Genomic DNA, 26,378 nt, shown 5'->3' with positions numbered 1-26,378 from the left:
TTTACCGGCTGCAAAAAGCCTCCCACCGGCTTCTCTACATAAATCACGTCCACTAAGCTCTTCCTGCGTGCAGCGCTCCGTGCCAGGAGCTGGAAGCCGGCTGGGCACAGACCTTTTTTCTGCTCTTTTACTCCACGGCTTGAGGGAACTAAGCCCTCCTCCCCAAGGTACTGCTGAATTGGTTCGCACGCAATCACCCTACTCCCTCCACCAATCCCCCCAACTAAAAGGATATCCCCAAATCTCCACCCAGGCGCGGATACCACACAATTAGCCAGCCTAGCCCAGAGACCTGGAGCAGAGCCTTCGGGAAAATTGACCTTTCACCTCCCCACTTGCCTTACTTCAGCTCACCAATTTTGACGCTAGCGAATCAAGCCACCAGGAGACCTGGAAGGCGGGACTTAGTGTTGCCTGATCCACGCTGATTGGACTGCGGCGGCGTGAGGGGGCGGGCCGCGTCAGCAGGCTAGCGACCCTCCCTCCATGGGCGGGGAGAAGGGGGCTCTGCGCTTGCGCGCTGGGAGGCGGCGGAAGCGGCTTAGGCGCTACGCGTGCGTGGTGGGCGGAGCGCGGCTCTTCCACCGCCTTTGCCAGCCCGGGTCCTCCCATCCTTAGTTAGCCGGTGTGGTGCTCGTGCTTCTCAGCCTCGTCGCGGAGAGTCGCTGCCGAGTGGGCGCTGAGTGTCCGCGTCGTCATGGCTGGTTACGAATACGTGAGCCCGGAGCAGCTGGCTGGCTTTGATAAGTACAAGGTAGCGCGGGCCCCGCGGACGCCCCTCTCCCTCCTCGTCCCGGCCTCTCCCAGGCGGCTGAGGGGCCGGCGCGGTCCGTGTCACCTTGTGCCGCGTGGCTCCGGGCGGACTGGCGGGCGTTGCTCCGGGGGTCCTGCCAAGTCTTGGGGCTTTGGGGTCGGGGTGCGTGGGAGTACCCTAGGCCCGCCGCCCCTACTCCGCACCCTCCCAGGGGATTGCCTTTTCCTTAGGAGACCGCTCGACGGGAGTGGAGCGAGAGAATTCCCTTCGCTTCTTTACTTCATTATTATTTTTTAGCCCCCTTGAGAGGTGATGCAGTTCTCTTCTGTGGTGTCTTGTCTTCATTTTAATGAAGTTTTTACCCTCCTCTCTTGCATACAACTTCGGAGAAGGAGATGGTCGTTTGGCAGATGAGGCCCGGGGAGAGGAGTGACCGCTGAGGCCATGCTGCTGATGCGCTCCACCTCTACTCCCAGTACAGGCTTCCTCAGCTGTAGCTGGTGGCGCTCGGGCTGCCCGATGAAGTAAATGTACGCAGGAAGGAACTGTGTAGTGGAAAGAACTCGGGCTTTGGAGTACATATAAACGTGATACCAAACCTGATACCGACATCTTATTTCTTTTTTTGGCTTTGGGCCAGGTAATAATCTCTACCTGTGCAAAATAATTATAAGAATTTGCGAAGCGCCTGGCGCATAAGGGGCCTCCGGTAAATGCTGGTTGTTAACCATCCTCCAAATCTGGTTCTTCTCCACTGATGCCTTATCAGTGAATGACTCCACTGACCCTCCAGTTGTCCAAGCCAGAAGTCTGGGGTGTAGCCTTTCATCCTTGCTACCTGTGTCACTTTCACTCCCAGTACTCTGCCCGACCCACCAGCCAGTGAATCACGAGGTCCTGTATGTTCTATCATTTTTAGCCTAAACTGGAAGCGTAGTTCCATTCCCACACTCTCCACATGCAGTTTAAGTAATCTTTTTGTTTTAGAATAGTTATTTTAGAATAGATTTACAGAAAAATTGTGAAGCTAGTACAGAGTTCCCATATACTCCACACTTAATTTTTCCTATTATTAACATCTTACATTAGTATGGTACATTTGTCACAATGAATGCACCAATATTTACACATTATGATTAACTGAAGTCCATACTTTCTTCAGACTTTTTTAGTTTTTACCTAATGTCCTTTTTATGTGCCAGGGTCTCATCCAGGATGCCACATTCCATTTAGTCGTCGTGTCCCTTTGGGCTCCTCTTGGCTATGATAGTTTTTCAGACGTTTTCTCTTTTTGATAACCTTGATAGTTTTGAGCAGTTCTGATCAGGTATTTTGCAGAATGTCCCTCAATTGGGATTTGTCTAATATTTCTGTTATAATTAGACAGAAGTTACGGGTATTTGGGAAGAAGACCACAGAGATGAAGTGCCATTCTCACTGCATCGTGTGAAGAAGACATGCTATCAACATGACTTATCACTGTTGATGCTGACTTGGATCGCCTGGCCAGGATAGTGTTTGTCAGGTTTCTCCCTGTAAAATTACTTTCTTTGGAAGGAGGTCACTGTGCACAGCCCTCACTTAAGAAGTGGAGAGTTATGCTTCACCTCCTTGAGGGCAGAGTGTCAACATAGTTTGTTTGGAATTCTGCATGGAAGATTTGTCTTGTCTTCCCAATGTATATTTATTTAATCATTTATTTATATCAGTATGGATTCATGGATATTTATTTTATACTTTGGATTATAATCGAATATGACTTAATTTTGTCGCTCACCCACATCCACTTTTGCATTTCCAGTCCTGTCTCTATGTTTCATAGTGATCTTTTAAAAAATATGCATTTGGTCCCATCACTCCTTTGCTTAAAACCCTCCATTGTCTTCCCATTGCTCTTGGAATGAAGTCCAAAAATCCATAACACCACCTGTGCGGCTCTGAATGATCTGGTTCTTGTTTATGTCATCAGCTTCATGTTCTGTCACTCACTGTCTGCCCCCTCAGCATTAGTAGGCATCTCCTTTTTTTTCAGGTGTTCAAGAAATGTTATTTCTGCCAGGAATGTAGCTCCCCTCCCCATTTATGTTCATCTTCACATATTTACTTAAATATTACTTCCTCAGAGAAACATTCTCTAAGTACCCCTTTTCCTTTAAGTGTGCTCTCAAAGCACCCTTTGCTCCTTTATGGAATTAGTTCTTTAGTGTGTATACCCATTAGAATGTAATACCCAAGTGGTTAGACTGTCTAATGGACCACCGTGGCCTGAGCACAGGCACCCCGTAAACATTTGTGGGATGAATGAATAACTGAAAAAATCATAATGGATTTTGTCTAACTGGGATTGAAAAAACTGTAAGGGACCTTAGAAAGTCACATAGTACATTCCCCTGCTTTCAAGCAACATTGAACTGACATGCTGACTTGTCTTAAAATTTTAAGTGGAAAGAAGTTCCAGAGCCTTCTTGGTAACCCAGGGCTTTACAACTTTCATTAAAGAAGGCTGTTAACCCAGTTACCTCCTGTTTTGCCTGAAGCTTTACTCGCTTTCTCTCTCTCCTTTTTTTTTTTTTGTGTGAGGAAGATCAGCCCTGAGCTAACATCCACGCCAATCTTCCTCTTCTTTTTGCTGAGGAAGACCGGCCCTCAGCTAACATCTATTGCCAATCCTCCTCCTTTTTTCTTCCCTTTTTCTCCCCAAAGCCCCGGTAGATAGTTGTATGTCATAGTTGCACATCCTTCCAGTTGCTGTATGGGGAACTCAGCCTCAGCATGGCCGGACAAGTGGTGCGTCGGTGCGCACCCGGGGTCCGAACCAGGGCCGCCAGCAGCGGAGCGCGAGCACCCAACTGCTAAGCCACGGGGCCGGCCCCTCTCTCTTCTGACGTGTAAAACTTTTTCTTCCTTACTAGGTTCTGGCTTTCTGGGTGGATGCCAATAGAAAGCTGTTTCATTTGCAGCCGTGTCTGTAATAGGGAATCTACTTTTTCTTATAAGTAGTCTTCCCTAGATTTATATTTCCAGCTAGATAGATGTCCTAATTTGCAAGAAACTTGAGTGTGATTTTCTGTTCCTGTCTTTTCCCCTCTTAGATTATCTGACTCACTTCCTGTGTCTGAGAGTAGGTTTCCTATGATCCTGGAAACAAAGGTCAATTTAGCAAGCGTCCAGTGTTCACTAAAATATAGTTTGTTGATGTTATTTTAGTTATAACGAGGCTTCCTTTAAAAAAACCGGGAGGGCCCAAATTTATAACCTAAACTTCTAGTAAAGGGTTCTTTACTCAGTACTGTGTTCATATTTAAAAATATGAATCCAAAGGAGTCCAAAGGAAAAATCTATGTGATCAGTTTTACTGGAATGTGAATTGCACCTAGAGACCTTTTCTTCCTGAAGATCACACCTTCTCGTTATGTGGTCTTTGACAGTAAGTGCTTTATAAATGCTTATTGAATTCAAACAGCTTTACCCATAAATGGGTAAAGACACAAAACACTCAAAAGACATTTTTATTCCCTGATGTGACCCTATATATTAGAGCAAAGAGATGTAGAGAAAAATTGATACTGTAAAGGCAGCTATTGGAAAAATTTCCTTTACACTAGTCTAATTTCTTTATCTTCCCTAGAGGTACATTTGAGAGCTACAGTTTGGAAACCTGGCAGTTATTTGGAATAACTGCTGAAAGGGATGCACACATAGAGTGATAATTAGGTTTCTGTAGTAAGAAACTGTAAGACAATTGATTCAGTACAGAAGAGAGCATGGGATGGATTCTGTGTTATATGCTCTCTTAACACTTGTGTTCTCTGTGTTACCGCAGTTTTATTAAACGGTTAGTTGAATAATTAGTTGAGTGCCTGCCTTCTCTGGTAGGATGTGAGCTCTGAGAGGGCAGAGCCTCTAGCTGTCTTGTTCAGCATGACTGAGGTCTAGCACGTGAACAGAGTAGGTGCTCAACAGATATTTATTGAAGGAATGAAAGTGTAAAAGAATATAAATCATTTTGGAAGTATGGGAAAAGGGAGCTGTGCATCTCCTAGATAGCGGAAGGATACTTTTGTATTTTGAATGTGAATTTTTGAATTCCACCCCTCTCCCTAGCCTTTCTTCGGATGGGTCTTGGTAGTTGAAGGATTCTCCCACTTATCTAAAGGTGAAGCTTCTACTGTGGTTTACCTAATCTGACATAGGGAAGGCACAGTTTTAATTGCTAGTGTAGCAGCTAGTTTCACATTGTATCATTTTGCTTCAAAGAGGAAGTGTTCTGGGAGATATCTTGTTTGGTTTCAAGAATATAATTTTATGATGAATTTTTTTTCACTATTATGGTAGTTAATTAACTTGGCTGTCAATGACACCCTGATTACAGGAATTGTGATAATTTTGAATTCATTAGTACAATAAGAGGTCTTTAAGAGAGACTGTGCATCTTGATGGTAATGCTAAAGAGCTAGAATCTGGCCTTCACCCTTACTGGTTCATACAGTTTGATTTTGTTTATTCAGTAAGCATTTATTGAGGGCCCACTAGGTGTTAGGCATAGCATTGGGTTGCAAAATTAAGCTAGGCTGAAATTCCTGCCTCCAAGGAACCTGGTTTGCTGGCTTATGGGCAAGTAAATAGACTTATAAATAGTTAAGAAATGCAGTTAGGTAAGTGCTGGGTGCTGTGGGAGAGGAGAAGGAAGCAGTGCCAGGGAGTGAGGGTTAAAGCTGAGAAAGGCTTCAGAGAGGGAATGGAGGGGAAGGCAGAGCTCAGTCTAGGAAGATGAAGCTGAGTAGGCCCCAGTGTTGCCGGGTGAAGAGGGGAGAAAAGGCATTACAGAACAGGTGAGTGCCAAGGGGTGGAGGCCTGAGTGTTTTCTGGGAACCACAAGAAGTTAGATGTTTAAACAGAATAGTGGAGTGGCAGTTGAGACTGGAGAGGGAGGTGGGGCCCTGTCAGAGGGGGATGATTCTGGATTTTACCCTGTAGAGCAGTGTTTCTGTGGCCCAAGGACCATCAGCATTAGAATCACCTGGGGAAAGTGTTTAGCACATTCCTAGGGAGATTCAGATTGGATAGATTGCTTTTTTTTTTGGTGAGGAAGATTGGCCCTGAGCTAACGTCTGTTGCTAATCCTCTTTTTGCTTGAAGAAGATTGGCCCTGAGCTAAAATCTGTGCCGATCTTCCTCTTTTTTTTTTTTGGTATGTGGGTTTCTGCCTCAGCATGGTTTTGATGAGTGATGTAGATCTACATCCTGGATCCCACGAACCCTGGGCCACAGAAGCAGAGCCTGAGGAACTTAACCACTACACCACTGGGCTGGCCCCTGGGTAGATTGCTTTTATCTGCATGTTAAACAAATACCTCAGGTGGTTCTTAGGCATGTTGTAATGCTATAGGTTTTGGGGAGCCAATTAAGAATTTTAAACAGGATCAGATTTTAATTTTAGGAAGCTCACCCTGGCAGCTTGTAGAAAATGAATGGAAGGTGGTAGAGGTAGGGGTGATCTGGAGACCTTTTAGGATCCTCCTGCATAAAACTAGGTAAGAAATGAGGAAGGCCTGAATCAAAGCAGTGGGGATAGAAAGGAAGTGGGGATTCTGAAGATAGAGGTTAAAAACAGGTTAACGTGCCCACTAAATTTGGCCAGCAGATGTGTTTAATTTGGCCCACACCTACTTTGTTTCAAAAATTGGTATCTTCCCCATAAAAGTTCAGATTTATGGATTTTCTTGAAAAAACAGAATAGTGGACAGGATTGGTTCTGAGCTTCCTCTTGACAAGAATCTCCTGAAGTAGTCCTTGCCCTCTTTAAAAAGGGAATTTGCTCTCTAGTTTGCCTTTTCCCTGCCAGTCCATATGCTTCATGCTGGTCTGCTTTGTTCAGTTTACCTGTCTGATCCCTGTGGACATTTCAGTTTGTGACCCTTGATTTAAGATTTAAAATTGACAGAATATGGTGACTGACTAGCTGGAGGTGGTGATGAAAGATGGGGAGAAGTCTGGGATGACTCAGGTTTTGGTAGGATGCCTGGGTGGGTAGAGGTGGCGGTCATTGAAGTGGGGGATTTGTGAAGCATTAACTCTGGAAAGGTACCCTTGGTAATAATAGCACCTAACATTTGTTGAGTCTAAGATTTAATCCTCTTGATAGCCCAATGAGGAGGTATTATTAGTATCTTATGAGTAACCAAACTCATGAGAGCTTGATGCTTACAGAACAGAAGCACAATTATAATTTAAATGATAAATGATGCTGAATCCGGCAGGATAACAGTAATCTTTTGTGCAGGGCACTTCTCTTGGGCGGGACTATGTGAAGGTGTGGACTTGGGATTAAAAAAAAGAAAACTTCATGTTCTGAAGAAATATAATTTGTGGATGAATTGTCCTCCATTAGAGGAATATTTCTGTAATAATTTCAAAGATTAGAACACTTTCCTCCTGAGCCACAGTAGAAACATGAGAAATTCTTGATCTTTTGATTTTTACTTATTATGACTGCAAGCTGATTACAATATAATATGTTACTTATGGCGTCACCTAGATATGTTACAGTTAATTCAAGCATAACTTATTTTCAGTTGTGCATTGCTCTCCTTGCATAGATTTAGGAAACTGGCCTCTCCCACCTGTAAGTGCATTAGTAAGGCTTGAAATGCATTTTAGAGGTCTTAGATATAGATTTACAAATGTCTCACAGAAAGAATTATTTTTGCAGTTGGCAGAGACAGGAGTCTTTTAGAAAGAATAAGAGAAGGATGGATGGGAAACTTCTGCAGAATGAGAGGGAGAGGGATTAAGTGGTAGGTAGAAGGTTACTACATTTTTAGGTGCTATTTGAAAGAAACATCTTGAATTAGTTCTTTTACTACTTTCTGAAATAACAATTCACTGATGATGGCTTGTTTTTCTAACTGCTGTAGTGCTTAAATGTGAAGAACTTCTTTGCTGAATGAGAATTTGCACAGTGCATAAGGGAGTTGGGGAAAGATGTTCCAGTCAGAGAGACTGATGGGAGCCAAGGCACAGAGACCAGGAAGACCATGGTAAATTAAAGGCACAAGGAAGGGTGGGTGTGTGAGGGACCAGGCTGAGCCTCGCAAGCTCAATGAAGGAAAGTTGCAATGGCAAGAGCAATAGCGTCGTAAATACTGAATGATGATGATGATGATGATGATGATAAGGATAGCAAACATTTATATAGTATATACTATATGCCAGACATTGCTTTAAGTACTTTACATATATTATCTCATTTAATATTCACAAGTGCCTTGTGAGGTAGAGGTAGTATTATTTTCCCCGTTTTACTGAGCCACAGAGTTTAAGTAACTTGCTCAAGGTCCCACAGCTGAGGTTTGAACCCAGGCAGTCTGCCTCTGGAGTCCATGTTCTTCACGCTATGCTGCCTGTCAGATCTAAGTATGAAATATAAACTCTGCCTTGTAGTTACGGTGTTTTGTACAAGATATACAAACATTAGAATAAAGACCTTCAGTGACTTGCTTAATTGGGTTTGTGTCTAATGTTTGCAGTTGGGGAAAATGTACAGTGAAAAAGAAAGAATTGATTTTGTTTTCTCCCAGTTTTAAATTATTAGTAGGGGCAAGTGGATGACTGTATTTACTAGTCTTACATTTAGTTGAGTACTAAGAACATTTCATATACTATTAGCTCTAAGTGAGGTAAAAGGCTTTTGGTTAAATAATTAGCTTTGGGACTAATATTAAGGTAAAAAGAACCCACATACTAGCTCTGTGATCTTGTAACTTAGTCTCTCTAACCAGGTTTCCTCATCTGTGAAATGGGGTAGTACCTACCTCATAGGATCATTATAAAAATTGAATGAGTTAATATTTGTTAAGTGCCTGGCACATAGTGCTGTGTTAGTGTTAAGTAAATAAGAAATAAAACTTGACATTTGTGCTTCCTGCTTGTGAACATTAGCTAGCGTATAACATATACATGCGTACCCATACCTCAGGGAGTTTTAACAAGAGAAAGTATATTTTAGGAAAGGAAATTAAGGCTGACAACTTAATGGACAGATGGAAAGAGTAACTGAGAGGTCTGTGTCTAGCTTGGGTCCCACAGATAGTCTTTGACTTCAGATTTCTTCTCTATTTAATCATATATAATAGTACAACAGGCAGAGTAAGTAAAATTTCTCAAATACCACTCTCCTTTTTGAGAATCTGCAGTAACTTCCATGTGTTATTGTGTGTTTGATATCCAGATTCCTCAGCGAGGACTTCAAGTTCCTTCACTAAATGACCTCTCCTTTTGTCTTATCTTCTCATTCTTGTTAGAGCTTGCTACAGATTAACTCCAGCAAGCAAACCTGTTTGTCATCTTGACTTGCTTGTTCTTGTCTCATTGCTCTAGCTTCTCCAGTCTTCTCTCACCACCGTCTTGTTTCCGACTTGTTAGCAGACATAAATGACAATACTCACTGAAATGAGATCTCATGGCCCACTGAGTCATGTTCTCTGTGGGTGTAGTTCTTAATGTCTTGTATTGATGAAAAAGTACTTTAAGAAACTTTATTTCTGTCCCAGGGTTAATAGAACCCTCCCTTTTTTTTTTGCATTTTAAGTTTTGATTTGGTGTTTTTATATCATAGTAGATTGTTCCTAGCACAATGCCTTGCATTTAGTAAATTTAGTGAAACTTGCTGAATTTATTATACCTCGTCTTGGTTGTGGTGCAGTATTTGAAGTCACCATAAAGAGGTATAGATGTTAACCACCAAACTAATGGTGTGGCGTATCCTTCAGCTGAGGAGTTGCGAGAGTGTTGTTAATGTTTGTTTCCACCAGAGCAGTGGTCCTCAAACTTGAATGTGCTTCAGAATCCCCTGGAGGGTTTGTTAAAAGACAGATTTCTGGAGGCCAGCCTGGTGGCGTAGTGGTTAAATTCTTGTGCTCTGCTTCAGCGGCCTGGGGTTTGTGAGTTTGGATCCTGGGCGTGGACCTACGTACCACTCGTCAAGCCAATCTGTGGTGGCGTCCCACATACAAAATAGAGGAAGATGGACACAGATTTTAGCTCAGTGACACTCTTCCTTAAGCAAAAAGAAGAAGATTGGCAACAGATATTAGCTCAGCGCCAACCTTCCTCACCAAAAAAAAAAAAAAAGGAAAACAGATTGCTGGGCCCCACCCCCAGAGAGTCTAATTCTGTACATCTGGGGTAGGGCCCAAGAATTGTGTCCAGTTTGGCAACTACATTTTGAGAACCACCTCATCAAAGAAATATTCAATTTTATTGGAATCTGAAAAGCATTTAATAAAACCAAGAAACAAGTGTAAAGGAGTAAGAAACCATTACTATAATGTTCGTATGTTAGCTCTCAAGCGTGAAGTAGTCTTGATTTTGTTGATAGGAGCCTCATGATATCTCTTACTAGAAAAGATGGTGTAGTGCTTTCAGAACTGTGTATTAGTTTTTATCGCTTTGTAACAAATTGCCACAGACTTGGTGGCCTAAAACAACACACATTTATTATCTCACAGTTTCTGTGAGCCAGGAGTCTGGGCATTGGTTAACTGGCTCCTCTGCTCAGGGTCTCACCAGGCTGCAGTTAAGATGTCAGCTGGGCTGTGTTCCCATCTGGAGCTTGGGGTCCTCATCCATGCTTGAATGGTTGTTGGTAGAATTCACTTCTTTCCAGTTTAAGTTTGAGGCTCTTTGCTCCTACAGATGACCCACTTTTCCCTGCCACATGGCCCTCACTATTGGCAGTTCACATCATTGCTGTTTGCTTCTTCGAGGTCAGCAGGGGACTCTTCTGCAGACTGCTAAGATGGAGACATATTATATAATGAAATGTATCATGGAAATGACATCTCATCTTTGCCATATGTGTCCTAATCAAGGCAGTGACATCCCTCACCTTTGCTGTATTCTGTTGGTTAGAAGCATGTTATAGATCCCACCCTCAAGGGAGCAGAATGAACCATCAAGGGGAAGGGATTTCTTATGCAAGGACTTGACTCATTAGGGATTACTTTAGGATGTGTCTGCCACAAGTTGGAAGACAGAAAAGTCTATATTGGAGGATAATATGAGAATAATAATTTCAGTACATTGGATCTATGTAGCCCCTGATTGTATTTGAGCCAGGAAAGGGTGGTCTGGTTTAAAACAAAGTGATTAATTTCATAGACGTGTTCCAAGATGACTCAGAAAGGAGTTACAGTTTAGACCCTCCTGTTTATTAGCTGTGTTAATTTCTGAATTTTATAGTCTCTTCGTCTTAAGATAGAGAGGAATAATCTACCTTTTCCATCTTATAGTATCAAATAAGAGAACAGATATAATTGTCCTTTGGAAACTGTAAAACATTATACAAATGTAAACATGGTATTTTAATAGGGGAAGAGTGAGAGGAATTTCCCCTCCTGAAGTTAAAAGTTGCTGTGAACTAGTTCTGGGGGAAATAGATTCAGTGAAGGGAGTAACACTTCCTCTCATCACTGATAGGTTAACTCTATACTACTACTTAAATAAACATGCAAAGTAGTTCGTGCACTTATTCGTTCATATGTGCAAACATTCAAATGTTTATTGAGCTCAGTCTACTGTTTGCCAGAAGCAGAAAGGATCAGGTTGGGAAGCTTTCTACGTTCCCTTAACTGATTCTTTATATCCCAGGGCTCAGTGTGTCCCAAATTTGTATGTGAAAGGCAGCTCTTTTGACTGCCTTGATATTTTCTGAGTGAATAACAATTTTTAATAATTGGGATCCCTCTTTTTATGTTTTGTGCTTAAGTGACTAGCCTGGAGGACTGGAATGTCATTAATAAAGAACTCTGCCCAGGAGTGGTAGAGCACATGTTGGCCATGATGGATTTTGCCCCTGTAAAGACTTCAACACTGAAACATGATTGAGTCATGAGACCTGTCAGCAAGGACTGACCTCAATACTGTTAGCAGACACTGAGCTTCATTGTGCAGGGGGAGAAAAGAAAGCTGACATTTCTTTTCTCTCTCCTGAGTTCTTAAGAGAGGTTGATAATGTGTTTATTTCATTTTAGAGATGTCTGGAAAGTTGGTAAGAGCAATAAATACTATAATTTCATACAGTGAACCCAGTTGTGAACTAAAATCAGTTCTCTGTGGCTGTCTTGCTTTTTACTTCTAAGAACATGGAAGATTTTGAACTCAAGAATTTTTTTTTTTTTGTGAGGAAGATTAGCCCTGACCTAACATCCGTGCTAATCCTCCTCTTTTTGCTGAGGGAGACCGGCTCTGAGCTAACATCTGTTGCCAGTCCTCCTCCCTTTTTTTTTTTCCCCCCAAAGCCCCAGTAGATAGTTGTATGTCATAGTTGCACATCCTTCTAGTTGCTGTATGTGGGACACGACCTCAGCATGGCGGGAGAAGCGGTGCGTTGGTGCGCGCCCGGGATCCGAACCTGGGCTGCCAGTAGCGGAGCACGCACACTTAACCACTAAGCCACGGGGCCGGCCCCATGAACTCAAGAATTTTGGAAATAATTTTAAAAAGTCAGAAATATCATTTTGAGTTTGCTTATATCTGAAGTGATTAACAATAGGTATAGTTTATGAACTATTATTAGCTTGTACTCAAGCCACATTTATGGATTACCACAATTAACTAAAATATGTTTTACAAGTATAAAGTTTATATTTCAGATGGGTAAAGACAAGCCTTATATTAAAAATCATTTGATAGTAAGAGTCGTAGTCTCCTTAGATTGGTTAGAAGACAAAGCGTAGGAAATGTGCTGCCGTTTAGAGATAGTAGAGCGTTACTCAGGACAGTAGCCTCAGTCTAATTAATAAGTTGTCCAGAGCTCTGTATTTAGTGCAAGGGTGTGTCAGTTCATATCAGTTTTCTTATCAGTGCACAGCAGGGATTTAAAATATAGTACTTGTATAAAGGAAATACTTTTACATCCAAGAAGGTGGTTTCATAGTTTTCCGTTTCTTAGAGCCAATTTCTTTCTTAAATTAAGGGGAAACACATTTTTAATGTCCTTCTCAAGAATGGGCACTTCACAGCATATTTTGGAAGTAATTTAGAAGTCACTGTACTGCTCTTAGTCTGATCCATAATCATCTCTTGCCTGATGTACTATAACAGTCTTTTGACTGGTCTCTCCATTTACTCTTTTGTCCATTTTCTACACTGTAATCAGTGTGTTCCTTTAAAAACATAAATCAGGACATGCATTGGGCTTAGAATAAAATCCCACTCACTGTGGTCCTGCTCAGTGGTGTCTGCTCATGTCTCCGATCTCATTTCATATCACTATTCCTTGCTCACTAAGCTATAGCTACGATGGCCTTTCTCCAGTATTTCAAATATTTCTAACTTTGTGGTCTTTGCACATTTTGTTCTCTCTGCTTGGAATGTGTCTTGGCATGCACCTCCTTCTGTCCAGCACCTATACCCACCCTTCCCCACACACACATGTCCACTGCCACACGTATGTTCTTTATTTTCTCTCTTTCTTTTTAGGTATAAATTACATATAAATGTACAGATCTTAAGTATATAATTTAGTGAAGTTTTACATATGTCTATACCCGTGTAACCACCATCCAGATCAAGATGCAGAATTATTTCTAGTACTTCAGAAGGTCCCCATTCAGTCCCTCTCACCAACTATCATTATGACTTCTTTTGCCGTAAATTAATTTTGTCTGTTTTTGAACTTCATATAAATGGAATCTATAATAGCATGTTCTCTTTAACGTCTCACTTCTTTGAGTCACAGTTATGTCTCATACGTTCTCTACCTGTCTGTCTTCTTGTCATCTAGGACTCAGCTTAAGTGTGCCTCCTTAGAGAAGCTTTCTCTGACCACTCTGACTAGGCACACTCCCTGCAGCCTTGTCCTCTTGCAGAACACCGTGTTTATTTCCTTCACAGAATTTATCACAACTTGTAATTATTACTTGTTTTCTAGCTTACTGTCTATCTCATGTTAGACTGTAGACTTGGTGAACACAGGAAACATTGTAGTCTTGATCACCATTCTCTTCCCAGTGGCCTAGCAAAATTTTGCCTGGCAAAATCAGAGGCACTCAATCATAAATTAATTGTTGGCTTACTGAATGAATGAATGAAGAATGAACTCTGCTTTATTTCCTGACTTGTATTGAAGTAAAAAAAAAAAAAGTTTTGAAACTTTCTAATATTTGGCAAAATGTTATCTAAGGTAATTCTGGATTTCACTAAGACTTCATGAAAATCTTTTTTTGTGGGCATGATAGATATAGTTGCCATAGATGACAGTACATAATTCTATACCCAAATAAAAATTATTAAATGTACTAATAGCAATCTGGAGGGAAATGTTTAGAAATGCTACCTTGATTAGCATTTTTATGGAGACTTAGGTGAAGGCACTATTAGCAAGACAGATTTACTTGCTGTGAGTTTTGGGAGGCATAGCTGTTACCCACTCTGCTGTACACAGGGTTGCTAGGAGTGGGAATCGACTTGATGGTACTAGCGACGAGCTGTTACCTTGGATAACTGAGTTTGAATCTGAAGAGGTCTGGAGGGGCTAAAAAGATGACTTGACTCCAGCAAAATGAAATACTAAAATGGTAAATGTTGAGTCTTATGCTTAGGTTCCAACAGTTAGCCTCCTATTAGCATAGAGAAAGGTGGCTTAGCGGTCCCTATAAGAAAAGCCTATAGGGTTTAGATGACTGTGTTGTCTGCAGTATGATTTTGTTGCTGTAGGAAATTAATAGGTTGAACTTCAGAGAAATAAGTTGTTGAGGAAGAGAGGTTTATAGTCATGTTCTCCTTTCTACTCAGGCACCACTTGAAATGTTCCTTTTGCCCTGGACCACACCTTTGTGTTGGTTTAACAAGAAATTGGATTGTCTGGAGCACCAATTGTCAAACTACAGCCCCCAGGCACCTGTTGTTGTGAATAAAGTTTTATCGGAACACAGCCATGCCAACTTGTTTACCTATTTTCTGTGACTACTTTCCTGCTTCAGTGGCAGTGTTGAGTGTTTGTTACAGAGACCGTATGGCCTGCAAAGCCTAAAGTATTTACTGTCTGGCCTTTTCTAGTGTCGGGGAAGAGGGAGAATCCCCCTCCACCCTTTCCCTTAAGGTTCTTCTTGCTGGCCAAATAATTAAAAAGACAGGTTAGCAGGAGAAAATAATACCAAGTTTAGTAACATGTATACATGGGAGAAACCAGGGAAACTGAGTTTCTCAACACAATAGTGGCGATTCTCGTCTTAAATACCATCCTCAGCTAAAGACAAAGGAGGATGTTGGGGTTGGGGAGAGAGAAAGAAGGGAGACAGAAATTACAGTAATCAAGGGTAAGCAGATTTAAGGCCTTATCCTCCACACTGATAAGTTTCTAGAGAGGCCATCCCCCCTTCCCCCCAGCACAGAGAGGGAGATACCTTTACAAATGGAGATTTCCCTTATAAATGTAAATGTTTGACTGCCAACTCCTTGCAAGGCCACCTAGAGAATGTGGCCTGGGAGAGACAGAATTTTTGATAAGAGGGGCTTGTTGGTGCCTTTCCTATTGTAACATCTATTTTGCATTATATTATAGCCATCGTATGATAGTAACTTCTTCCTGGAACAGGTCTTCTATGTTAAATTCTTTAGGCAGGTTGGGGGAGGTCAAATGTCCGTCAGAGAAAATAATCAAGGTACAGAGATATATTTCAGGGTGGCCAAATTTGATCTTCCACATTAGAAAAAGCTTTCCAACCTCTGGTCTAGAGACCTAGACCTAGATGATGAAGGAGATTAAACTGTGGCAAAAGAGTAGCAGCAAAAGGAACATGGGATGTTGCAGAGAAGGTGAAGAGGGGAAGAGAAGATTTAGGTGTGACAGGGAGAGCTGTCTTCAAATATCTGAAGCACTGTTGTTTAGAAGAAAAATTGGACCCTCGTCTGCTTAACTTTGTAAGGCAAAAGGAAAACAGGATAAAAAATATGGGGGAAGGAAAGGATTTTGTTAGTGTATAGAAAAGTTCTTTTAACGTGGATTAAGTTGCTTCTGGAAGTAGTGAGTTTTTTTGTAACCAGAGGCATTTAAAAAGAGGCCAGTAAAACAGTCAGCTGTTTTACCTATTTGTGTAGATGAGTGTCAGGCATGTGAGAACTAAATGTCCTCTGAACTCTTGTGGTTCTGAGGTTTTTCCTGGGAATGATTCCCTCAAACTCAGGCTGTGCTCCTCAAGCATTTCTCCAGGACACTAGTTTAGTCTGGGCCTGCAGATTGCAGAGCCAAACAAGTCACAGTAGGCCTTAACAGTGGATTATCTACCTAGTTCGGATATTCTGGTGTATACCAAAATATCATTCCAATAGAAAATAAAAATATTTTTAACAAGCATTAACAAATAACCTAAATCTGGTTTAACACCTTTAAAAGTTAATATTTTACTTATTTTTTCATGCATGTAGAAGGTTTGAGTCATTTTTCTTCCCTCAAGACAGTTTCAAGTTTGTTTATGCTAAGTGATATATGACCTTGAAAAATACTCAGGTGTGTAAGGCTAGAGCACAGAGTGTTCTTGAGGTTTATTGTTTGCTACCTTTTGTAATCTCATATTAATCTTTCTTGCTATACTTGAGCTCATCAGCTATAAGTAAATGTAAAAAATCCGGTTAGGCAAACTCACCTTCTTGTATTTAGTTCTGCATTCTTTTCATACTTCTACTGGTCTCCTGAACTAGAGATTTAGAGTTGAAACTTCAGAATTTAAAAAGAGGAGCTTTTCAAGTCAAAATATTATTAGTTAAGGATCCAAAATTCAAATTATGGAAAGCTACTGGATGAGACTCATTCAGTAAACATTTGGATTAAGGGCATTGTACTTTGTACATCGTACTAGCTATTCGTGTAATGTCGAACTGTTTTCTTCTGATTTGGACTTCTTACAACTTTTGTACTTGGCAGTAGATGGTGGACTTGAAATGTGTGGTTTTCTAGTTTATCTGACCTGCTGGCTACATCACGCAGTCTGGGTGGACTTTGGTGAAGTGGAGGAGGCCAGGCACTCCCACCTTGTCATCCGCAGCCTTTAGGGGTTCGTATTGGTTCCATGTCCTCAGGTCTGAAGACTTAAATTCAGGCAGTCCTGTCAGTTGAGAACTCCTTCATTCTGCAGAGGTTCAAATATAGTGCTATCTATTATGTGGAGAAGCTTTATGAAGTGTAGAGAACCATGCATTAAGAGTTGATTTTAGTAAGAACAGTAATACTCATTTAAGTAGGCTCCTGCTGAGAGTCTGGATACAGCTGCATAGCTTCTCACTCTGGCCAGCAGAGGCAAACCTTGTTCTCTATCACCATTTTCTTCCTACTATCTATCTCAGATCTTTGGTCCAAGTTTTATCCCATTTCAGTCAGAATAGGTTGGAGAAAGTGAGGGCCTCAGACATGGAGTCTGTTGAATAAATGTTTGACTTACTAGTTAACTCTCTTTGCTAGCAGTATTTTAAATTATTTCTCTTTATTTACTTTTGTGTTCCATCACGCTTTTAAGTCTTGAAATACTTTTGAGAAGATATTTCCTGCATATTCATAAAACATTCAGGAAGAAATTTTGATCTTATTATTTAAAAAAAATTAGATACTCAAATGCTTACTACTTATTTTACGTACATACTAAGCATAAATACAAAACACAGTCAAAATTTTTTCAGACATTTGAATAATATGACATCGTTTAAATGTCAGATGGTTGAATTGGGTAATATTCGCACTCCCTGAGGGTGGGAATTGTCCCTTACCAATTTTGTATCCCTTCTTTCCCACTTCTAGTGGAGTGCTTCCTACATGCCGGTACTCCGGTGTGATGTGTCTGATGAATACGTCATTGACATGACTCTTAAAGTTTTACATATTTGTATACAGATATTTGTTAAAATTTCCTTTGAATTTTTCCTAAGTAGCTCAATAATTGAGGAATAAACTGTGGTAACAGAACCCTAAGCTGTTGTCTTCCTTTGCTTATTTATGCAATTCATTTTCCTGCTGTAAAGGGATCTGTCATTCCTTTGGTGCTCAAAGCACATGTAATAATATCTAGTACTTAGATAGCACTTACTGTGGGCCAGGTGCTGCTCTAAGTGCTTCATGTATATTGTTAATGTATCTAATCCTATGGCAATCCTTTGAGGTAAAGGCTATCATCCTCATTTCACAGGTGAAGAAACTAAGGCAGAGAGGTTAAGTAACTTACCCAAGGTCGCACAGCTAGTAAGTGCATTAGTAATGGTATCTAGGGGTAAAACAATAGATTCCTGTTAGTTGAGAAGGATGAAGGAGGTTGAAAAGGTCGAATGTGGTCGTTATTTCAATGCACACAGTGCGCATATTACTGATCCTGCATAGTAAGTGAGAATTTATAAGCAATATAAATTTTTCTACTGAAACATGGTAAGATAAAAGTTGATTGAGTAAAAAAATATCTGGCTGTGCTTGACCATCTTTGCCCCATTTATATTGCATTTCCAGTTTTGTTGTGCAGACGAGGACATCATAAACATAGACATTCTCCAGGTTATATTTGTACTATTATTGTCATTTGAGAAATATTGTTCTACTTGCTAGTATGCAAGGATTAACTCTGAATGTTTTCTTTCATTTCTTAACAGTACAGTGCTCTGGACACCAATCCACTCTCTCTGTATATCATGCATCCATTTTGGAACACCGTAGTAAAGGTAAGATGATTAATAGGCATATACTTATGTTTTAGTAAGTTTTAAATGTTTTAAAGTGTTTTATGGAGTGTTACGGATGCAACTGTCAGTTTAATAAGATATCTAGAGAAACTACCTCTCCTATCCTCCTTTCCCTTAGTCACATACCTTTTGATATATCTCATTATTGAAAAAGAAGTTTATACTCTAGAATTTATCATTTTTATAAAATACCTTTTAAAATTTTTTTGAAATAAATGTTGTTATGATTGTAAAAGTTTATTGATTATAGAATTATTTAAAATATAGAAAATAGAAGAAAGAAATGCTTATTTCTATCAATTGGAGATTATGGTTTGCATTTAAATATATGTAACTCGTGTATATAAGATATTTCAAATTTATAGCTTTCATTATGACTTAAATTTGCATGTTGTGGTGTTTAGTGGACAGAGAGTTTCCGCTACTTTAACTATTTTGTAATTATTTTGAAAAAAATAGGTATTTCCTACTTGGCTGGCTCCAAATCTGATCACCTTTTCTGGCTTTCTGCTGGTTGTATTTAATTTCCTACTTATGGCACACTTTGATCCTGACTTTTATGCTTCAGGTAAAATTATTACTTTAATATAAAATGTCTAAATAGAAAGGAGATATGGTTATTTTCTGGTTCTATTGAGATGCTCATATTTCTGAAAAGTTCTGGATATTATAAGGGTATGTAAAATGTCAGAATTGGGTATAAAAGCCAAGTTTTGTTTTCACAGTATGTTATGTATGTTTCCATTAAGCTCTAGAAACCAGCGTGGCTATTGAATTTAGATAGACTGTCTGAAAAGCAACGAGGCTTTGGTAAATAAAGAATAATTGGATTTATAAGAAGGTGGAAAATCAGGACTGTGAAACTTTGCCTGAAAATTAATATAAGCAGAGCCCAGCATACTTACCAATTCCAGAAATATCTCTTTCCTTTTTCTAGTTATGGAAGAAAAATCCCCTTGTTGCTAAAGGGAATATGATCTCTCTTTCCCTCTGCTCAGCATCCATGCTTGCCTTTAATAACTCCCAGTTTCCTCGGAAATGGTTCTTAGACCTTAAATATTTGTTGACTGAACTCTGGACCCTTATTGGGGAAGAGAGGAAAGAAGCACTTTTGGAGCGGTTTTCAGCCTGCTCCCACCTTGGACTCCTATGTCTTCTTTCATACCTATTCCTGTCTTCACTTTCTCCCACACCCAGCTTCTGCCCCAAGCCATAGGGGAGAATCTGGAGTGTATTTGGGATGAGGAGGAGTAAGTGGGAGGCAGTTTATTTTTTTTGCTCAGCCAGTTGGTGGAGTTGAGAGGAACAGAAAGATGGAGGTAGATGAATATTTTTTGAATTCTAAGTTAGAGATTATGTTTTCTAATAAGAATACTTATAAATGATGTAGTGAGGAATTTTAGTATTATAATTCATCTGTGTTGTGGGTTCAGCAGACTTTTGTGGACTGATCTGGAGAAATTAACAATCACTGACAACATTGTTTTTTGTATGAAATTCGGAGTTTCAACACTTTTGACTTTTGATATATAGAAATCCTGAATATTAAAACTATACATATGCCTAACTTTATCAACTAAAATTTTTAGCCATAGCTTCTGTACATGTAATAAAATGGTAATTGAAGATCATAAAGTACCACATGAATAATAAATAAAATTAAATTTCATTAAGTATGGTTTTGATATTAAGTAGTTTTAAAAAAATTTGTATATTAATCCTCAGGACATCCTCAAAAGTTTATCTTTGTAACTAGAAATATTATTTTCTCTGACTACTCTAAATAAGATTATTTACTTAGTTATTAAGAGAACTAAAATATGTAAATATTGTATATACATTTCCCCAAATCATAGAACTTGAAGGACCAGGTAAACCATCTATTGTCAGTATATTTGGGAAATGTAAGATAGGAAAGGTTAAATGATATATTCAAGGTCACAGTGCTGGTTGATTACAGAGCTAGGGCTAGAACCCAGACCTCCTGATTCTCAGTTATTCTATCTTAGGGGGAAATAGCAGGGTCCAGACATTTCGGAATGATTCTGATGCCAAAATCATCCAGTTGAGGTATCTATCTATACCCAAATCAAAAGGTCTTTTTTTTTTTTTGTTACAATTTCTTTTTTTTGTGTGTGTGAGGAAGATCAGCCCTGAGCTAACATCCATGCCAATCCTCCTCTTTTTGCTGAGGAAGACTGGCCCTGGGCTCATCTTCCTCTACTTTATATGGGATGCCACCACAGCATGGCCTGACAAGCGGTGTGTCGGTGCGTGCCTGGGATCCGAACCCGGGCCGCCGGCAGTGGAGCTCGAGCACTTGACCACTACACCATGGGGCTGGCCCCAAATCAAAAAGTCTTTTGTTTAGCTAATTAATAATATAGTGAGAGAGTATAGGTTGATGGCTCAATACATGTTTGTAGTTTAATCATAAACAATGAGCATCAGATTAAATACAAGCATATTTTAAATTCCCAAAACATTTTTCATTCTAGGTACATAAGTAATTTTCAAGTAAAGATGAACAATCTGTCTTGAGTTACGATTAAAGCTCAAAATAAATGCCTGTTGTTTATGTGGGGTTGGGCAGTTACTTCTTTGGTTTTGTCAGAGTTCACTGATATATTTTAATATTTACTTAGTTCTGCATTCAAAATATATTGTAAAGTACTTTAACTTCTATTTAATAAGTAGAAACATTTCTCATTGGTGGTGTATGCAATGGTGAGAATGATTGTACTTAGACTGTATTAAAATCTGAGTTGCTTTCCTTTGCAGCACCGGGTCACAAGCACGTACCTGATTGGGTTTGGATTGTAGTAGGCATCCTCAACTTCATAGCCTACACTCTAGGTAAGAAATTGGCAAATACTAATTTTAGTCAGTGGCTGGTGAATCTGTCCAGCAAGGATAGCCACCCACTAAATTAACATTTTCTGCTATAATTAATTCATTTTAGCTAGGGTTTATTAATATCCTGTTCAATTTTATAAATATGTTTTTGAGTTTCTCTATGAAATATATTGTCATTCAGTGCTAGGGATTCAAAGAATAAGATAGGAGTTGGCAAACTACCACTTGCGGGCCAAATCTGGCCCGTGCCTACTTTTGTAAGTCAAGTTTTATTGGAACACAGCTATTCTCATTCCTTTCCATATTGTTTATGGCTGCTTTCCTGCAACAAAGACACAGCTCGGTTAGTTGCAACAGAGACCATATGGCCCACAATGCCCGAACTATTTACTGTCTGGCCCTTTACAAAAAATATTTGTCAACCTCTGTAATAAGACATCATTTTTGCCTTAAGTTTGGGAAACAATACTGACATATCAAATAATTGCAGAATACTGAGAGAGATGCTGTAATAGAGCACAGTGGGAGAACAAATAGGGAAGTGATCAATTCTTATTTGGTGGAGGAAGTGGTCAGGGAAGTCTACGGTGCTAGGCTATACTGTCTATTCTGCCAAGAATGCTTTTTGTGGGGATTATCTGCATGGCTTGTCCTGCATTCTCCTATTCTCTCCTGCTTTATTTTTCTCCATGGCACTTAAAACCATATGACTTACTTGTTTGTTGGCTGTCTGCTCTATAATGTAAGTTTCTTGAGGGTGGGTACTTTGTTTTGTTCTGTGCTGTGTACCCAGTGTTTAGAACAGTGCCTACAACATAGTAGGCACTCAGTATATAATTTTTGAATGAATGTAAAATAGCAGACCCGGACTTAAAGTTGCTTAGATCTCTTTAGATAAAATGACTTGTACTCATAAAATCAGTATGATCTGACACATGACTAAATGCTGACATGGTGGATGACCAGAACTGCAAGAGTTTGGGGAAGGAAGAGAGTCAAGTCTAGAAGAATTAGGGAAAAGCTTAGTTAAAAGTTACATATTTAGGCAGAGGCTTTTGTACATTTGTTATTAAAGGTGAACAGCTTTTAAATTCTGCTCCTATTCAACCAAATAGGATTGGTTGCCAAGGAGTGCGGGAGGAATAGGGAAAATGTGTGGGTGGCCTGTGGGCTCTGACTTTTCATAGCACGCCATGACAGCCTTTTGATGTGCTGTACTGTCTACCTGTTTCAGGTCCACAATTCTGGCAAAAATCCTGACCTAACATGAACTATTTGTTGAAAAACCTGCCTTGAACTAATGTGAAGCAATTTATAATCTTTATTTATTTTACTAGTGTGACTATTCTTACATTTTGTTGCAGAAATATTAATGTGTTTGATCACAGGGTGCTGCTCTAGGTTCTACTACGGGGTTTTTCATAATATATGGTACTTGCCTGAATTACCTTTCTTGAAAAAAACCCTTCTGAAACATAGCTAGACCCCACCCAGACTTGTGGAGCTGGGGTGGGTTCAGTATGACGATGTACGAAACCTAATGAATGTGTAGGTCATGAATTCAATATTTGTAATTACTGTGCAGGAGTTGCACTAAAAATAGGAAATTAAGCCAGCAAATAATGAGAAAAGTCTTTTAGGAAATATTTTAGCTACTTAAGGGCTACTTTAGCTACTTAAGAGATCTGCAGTATTTGGGCAGGAGCTTGGGATCCGTCCTTGCACATTTTTCTTCACAATATTTTTAAAGGCCCTCTTCACCCCAAACTGAGCTAGTCACTGGGGATAACACTATGGCGAGCAAGATAAATACAGTAATTATAATGAGTTTTTAATCCCTTAAATCCGAATCTTTACAATTAGCCTAATGCTGATGCACTTGGTTAACAAAACTGTTTGTTTGGGGGAGAAATTTTTATAATTCAGACTCTTCTTCCTTTTTAACTAGGTTTCACATTCTTTCTCTCTCTCTCTATGTCCCTCTCCCCCTCCCTTCTTCCTCCTCCCCCTCCTTCCTCTCCTCTCCCCCCCCAACCCCACCCCCATTTCCTCTCCCTCTCCAGGCTCCTCTGTTTCTGCCCCTAAATGAAGGTGTTTCACTGTGCTTTACCTTTAGCTTTCTTTCTCCTCATTCTGTTGGTAATCCTGATTCTTAACACTCTTGAGAGAACTCCCATGTTTTTATCTAGCCCTTATCTGTCTTCTGAGTTGCTAGTAAGTACCCTTAGATTGAGTTGCGTGACATTACCACGTGGATATCCTGCCAACACTTCAATTTAAGTATCTAAACTTGTCCTCAGCGTCTTTTCTATCAGTCTCGCTCTTTCTTCGGACATCCTTGTTTCTGTTAACAGTACTACTCTCTTAGTTATCCAGACAGAAAATTTTGAAGATGGTCTTCTTGTCCTTTGGCTTCACCTCTCTTTTTTGCTGCATTGTCGTTTTTACTTTCCTAATATCTCACCTGCCTCCAGCTTTTCACTCCCACTGCATTCCATCTCAGTTTAGGCCTGTCCATTCGTGTTCCTCTCTCCAGACTGTCGTTCCCACTCATGTCAGGTGAGTATTCCTGAAGCACCTCGTTGCTTTCACTCTTGTCAGTTCCCTCCTCAGACACTGTTAGTAGCTCCTCGTACTCCCTGAAACTTTTAAACTGGCTCAAAGCTCCCTTCTAGCCTCTTTATACTGTCTTCTTTACATACTAGCTTCTGGTTAAAATAAACTACTTGGCATTCTCTGAACACACATGTGGTTTTCCAACAGGGTGTTTTTGCTGGTAGCACTCCCTCCTCTTGAAATGGCATACTCCTTTATCTCTTACCTACTGAAACCCAACTCGGTCTTTATGTCCACACTCAGATTGCACCTTGTCTGGAAAGCCGTTCTAGATTGTCTTAGTCTGAAGACAACCCATCCCTTTTCTGTGCTCTTCTATGGTTTGTGATACACCATATCTTTAATTGTCATGTTTTGTCTCCTTTTTCAACCGTAAACACTCTGAGGGCACAAACTTAGTTTATTCTAAGATTCTTATAATCTTCACAACATCAAGACTAGCATACTGCACAGTTTCAATAAATGTAATTCTTACATTTCGTGAACACCTACTATGTGCAAAGCCTTTTCTGAAGGCACTTAAAATTGTGGAGGCTGTAAAGAAGTGACTAATGTCAAACAGTATGACTGACGTACAGAGTGCTTTTGAATCCTAGAGCAGGAGTGGTTAGAGAAATTATAATGAATATTCGTTATTCATATCATATTCATTATTCATGATTTATATCATAAGTCTTGAGAATTTATGTCTAGTGGAACAACTCAGTTGTTAGGTAGATTTGGAGGAATTCAGAGTCCAATTAGAATACTTCTTCCTCAGATCTAAAATTGACACGATTCAGTGTAATATAACATATTTTAATTTTCAGATTAAACTTAGAGAAACTAGGGATTTTACTTCTTGAATCTTTGTATTGTACGACTTAATAGTACTGGCTGGTAGCTATACTTTAGTTAATTAACATTCCTATGATATGCTGATTTGTTTTGTTTTGTTTTTCTCCAGTTTATTAGAGACTTTCTCTGTACTGTTACAGATACTGACCTTTTCCTGTGGTCCTGTCTTTTTGTTGCAGATGGTGTGGATGGAAAGCAAGCCCGTAGAACCAATTCCAGCACCCCTTTAGGGGAGCTTTTTGACCATGGCCTGGATAGTTGGTCATGTGTTTACTTTGTTGTCACTGTGTATTCCATCTTTGGACGAGGACCATCTGGTGTCAGTGTGTTTGTTCTTTATCTCCTGCTATGGGTAGTTTTGTTTTCTTTCATCCTGTCTCACTGGGAAAAGTATAACACAGGGATTCTTTTCCTGCCATGGGGATATGACATTAGCCAGGTGGTAAGTATGTGTTCTGCCTTAAATTTTCAACATTGCCATGAATTTTTTGGGAAGTTTTTGTGATTTCTTCTTTGTTGCCCTTATGCTTTTTTTGCTTAGAGCTTATATGTGCTTTTTAAAAAGTTGCCTTTTTATTTTATATTATTTTTACTTATTTATGGAAAATTTCAAACGTATACAAATCTAGAGAGAATAGTATAATGAACCCTTACGTACCTATCACTTAGCTTCAGCAGTTAACACGTGGCCAGTCTAGTTTCATGTATACCCTTCCTCGCCCCCCTCCCAATTATTTTAAAGGAAATTCCTGACATTACGCGATAAATATTGTACTATATATATATTTCTAAATGGTAAGAGCTCTTTTTAAAAAGCATAATGACAATGCCATTATTACACCAAAAAATGAATAGTTTCTTAATGTTAATAAACATTCATTTGAACTGTTGATTTTGTAAAGAAAGATGTGCGCATATAGTTAAATTGTTGGCTTTTTGTCTTCATTGCCAACTTTTCAATGAGTAGAGAGATTTGTTTTCTCTTACTTAGTAGGCTTGCTATTAACTCTCCCTGCCTTTGAATCCCAGCTTTTTGTGTTGCTATTTCGCCCATTTGCACCTAAGGCTCTAGTAAAGAATCAGAAGTTGGAGTGTGTTTGAAGAAAGTGATTAGGTGGGCAAACTGGATCATCTTAAGGCTTAACCAGTTTATGAGGTGCCTTAAAGTGTTCCAAATGAGGGCCAGTTGCTAGCATTGTCTAGAAGTTAGTTATTTTATGGCATTGTTGGCTGAAAAAATATATTTTAAAGGCAAGAAGACTTGCCAGGTATCAAATTTAAGCATACTTCTTGCTTTTACTAAAATTGTTTACTAGACTTATGCTGCATAAAGCGTTATTGACTCCCTGATCTTTCCAGCTGTTAATGCCTCTGTATGCTTTTGTCTGCATTTTCCTTTCAGACTATTTCTTTTGTCTACATAGTGACTGCGATTGTGGGAGTTGAGGCCTGGTATGAACCTTTCCTGTTTAATTTCTTATATAGAGACCTATTCACTGCAATGATTATTGGTAAGAAGTTCATGTTGAAGCCTATTTTAACATCACCTTGTTATCAAAACTAGTGTTTGATTATAACAAGCAACAGCACCCTTCCC

The 26,378-nt window shown here is 39.7% G+C and overlaps 1 protein-coding gene across 1 annotated transcript in view; it reads left to right on the top strand.

Annotated features, from left to right (window-relative positions):
- The first annotated feature begins 605 nt into the window (after positions 1-605).
- SELENOI (selenoprotein I) overlaps positions 606-26,378 on the top strand; it is a 43,536-nt gene continuing 17,763 nt past the window's right edge. Inside the window, exons 1-6 of the mRNA XM_058551629.1 lie at positions 606-754; positions 18,383-18,451; positions 18,932-19,040; positions 21,254-21,328; positions 24,961-25,223; positions 26,184-26,292. Of these exons, the coding sequence (XP_058407612.1) occupies positions 698-754; positions 18,383-18,451; positions 18,932-19,040; positions 21,254-21,328; positions 24,961-25,223; positions 26,184-26,292 (682 nt within the window). The 5' untranslated portion in view covers positions 606-697. The remainder of the gene's footprint in view (positions 755-18,382; positions 18,452-18,931; positions 19,041-21,253; positions 21,329-24,960; positions 25,224-26,183; positions 26,293-26,378) is intronic.

The sequence above is a fragment of the Diceros bicornis genome, chromosome 12 (genome assembly GCF_020826845.1).
Source record: "Diceros bicornis minor isolate mBicDic1 chromosome 12, mDicBic1.mat.cur, whole genome shotgun sequence".
In the NCBI taxonomy this organism is placed as follows: Eukaryota; Metazoa; Chordata; class Mammalia; order Perissodactyla; family Rhinocerotidae; genus Diceros; species Diceros bicornis.
This window is presented reverse-complemented; position numbering and strand designations above follow the sequence as displayed.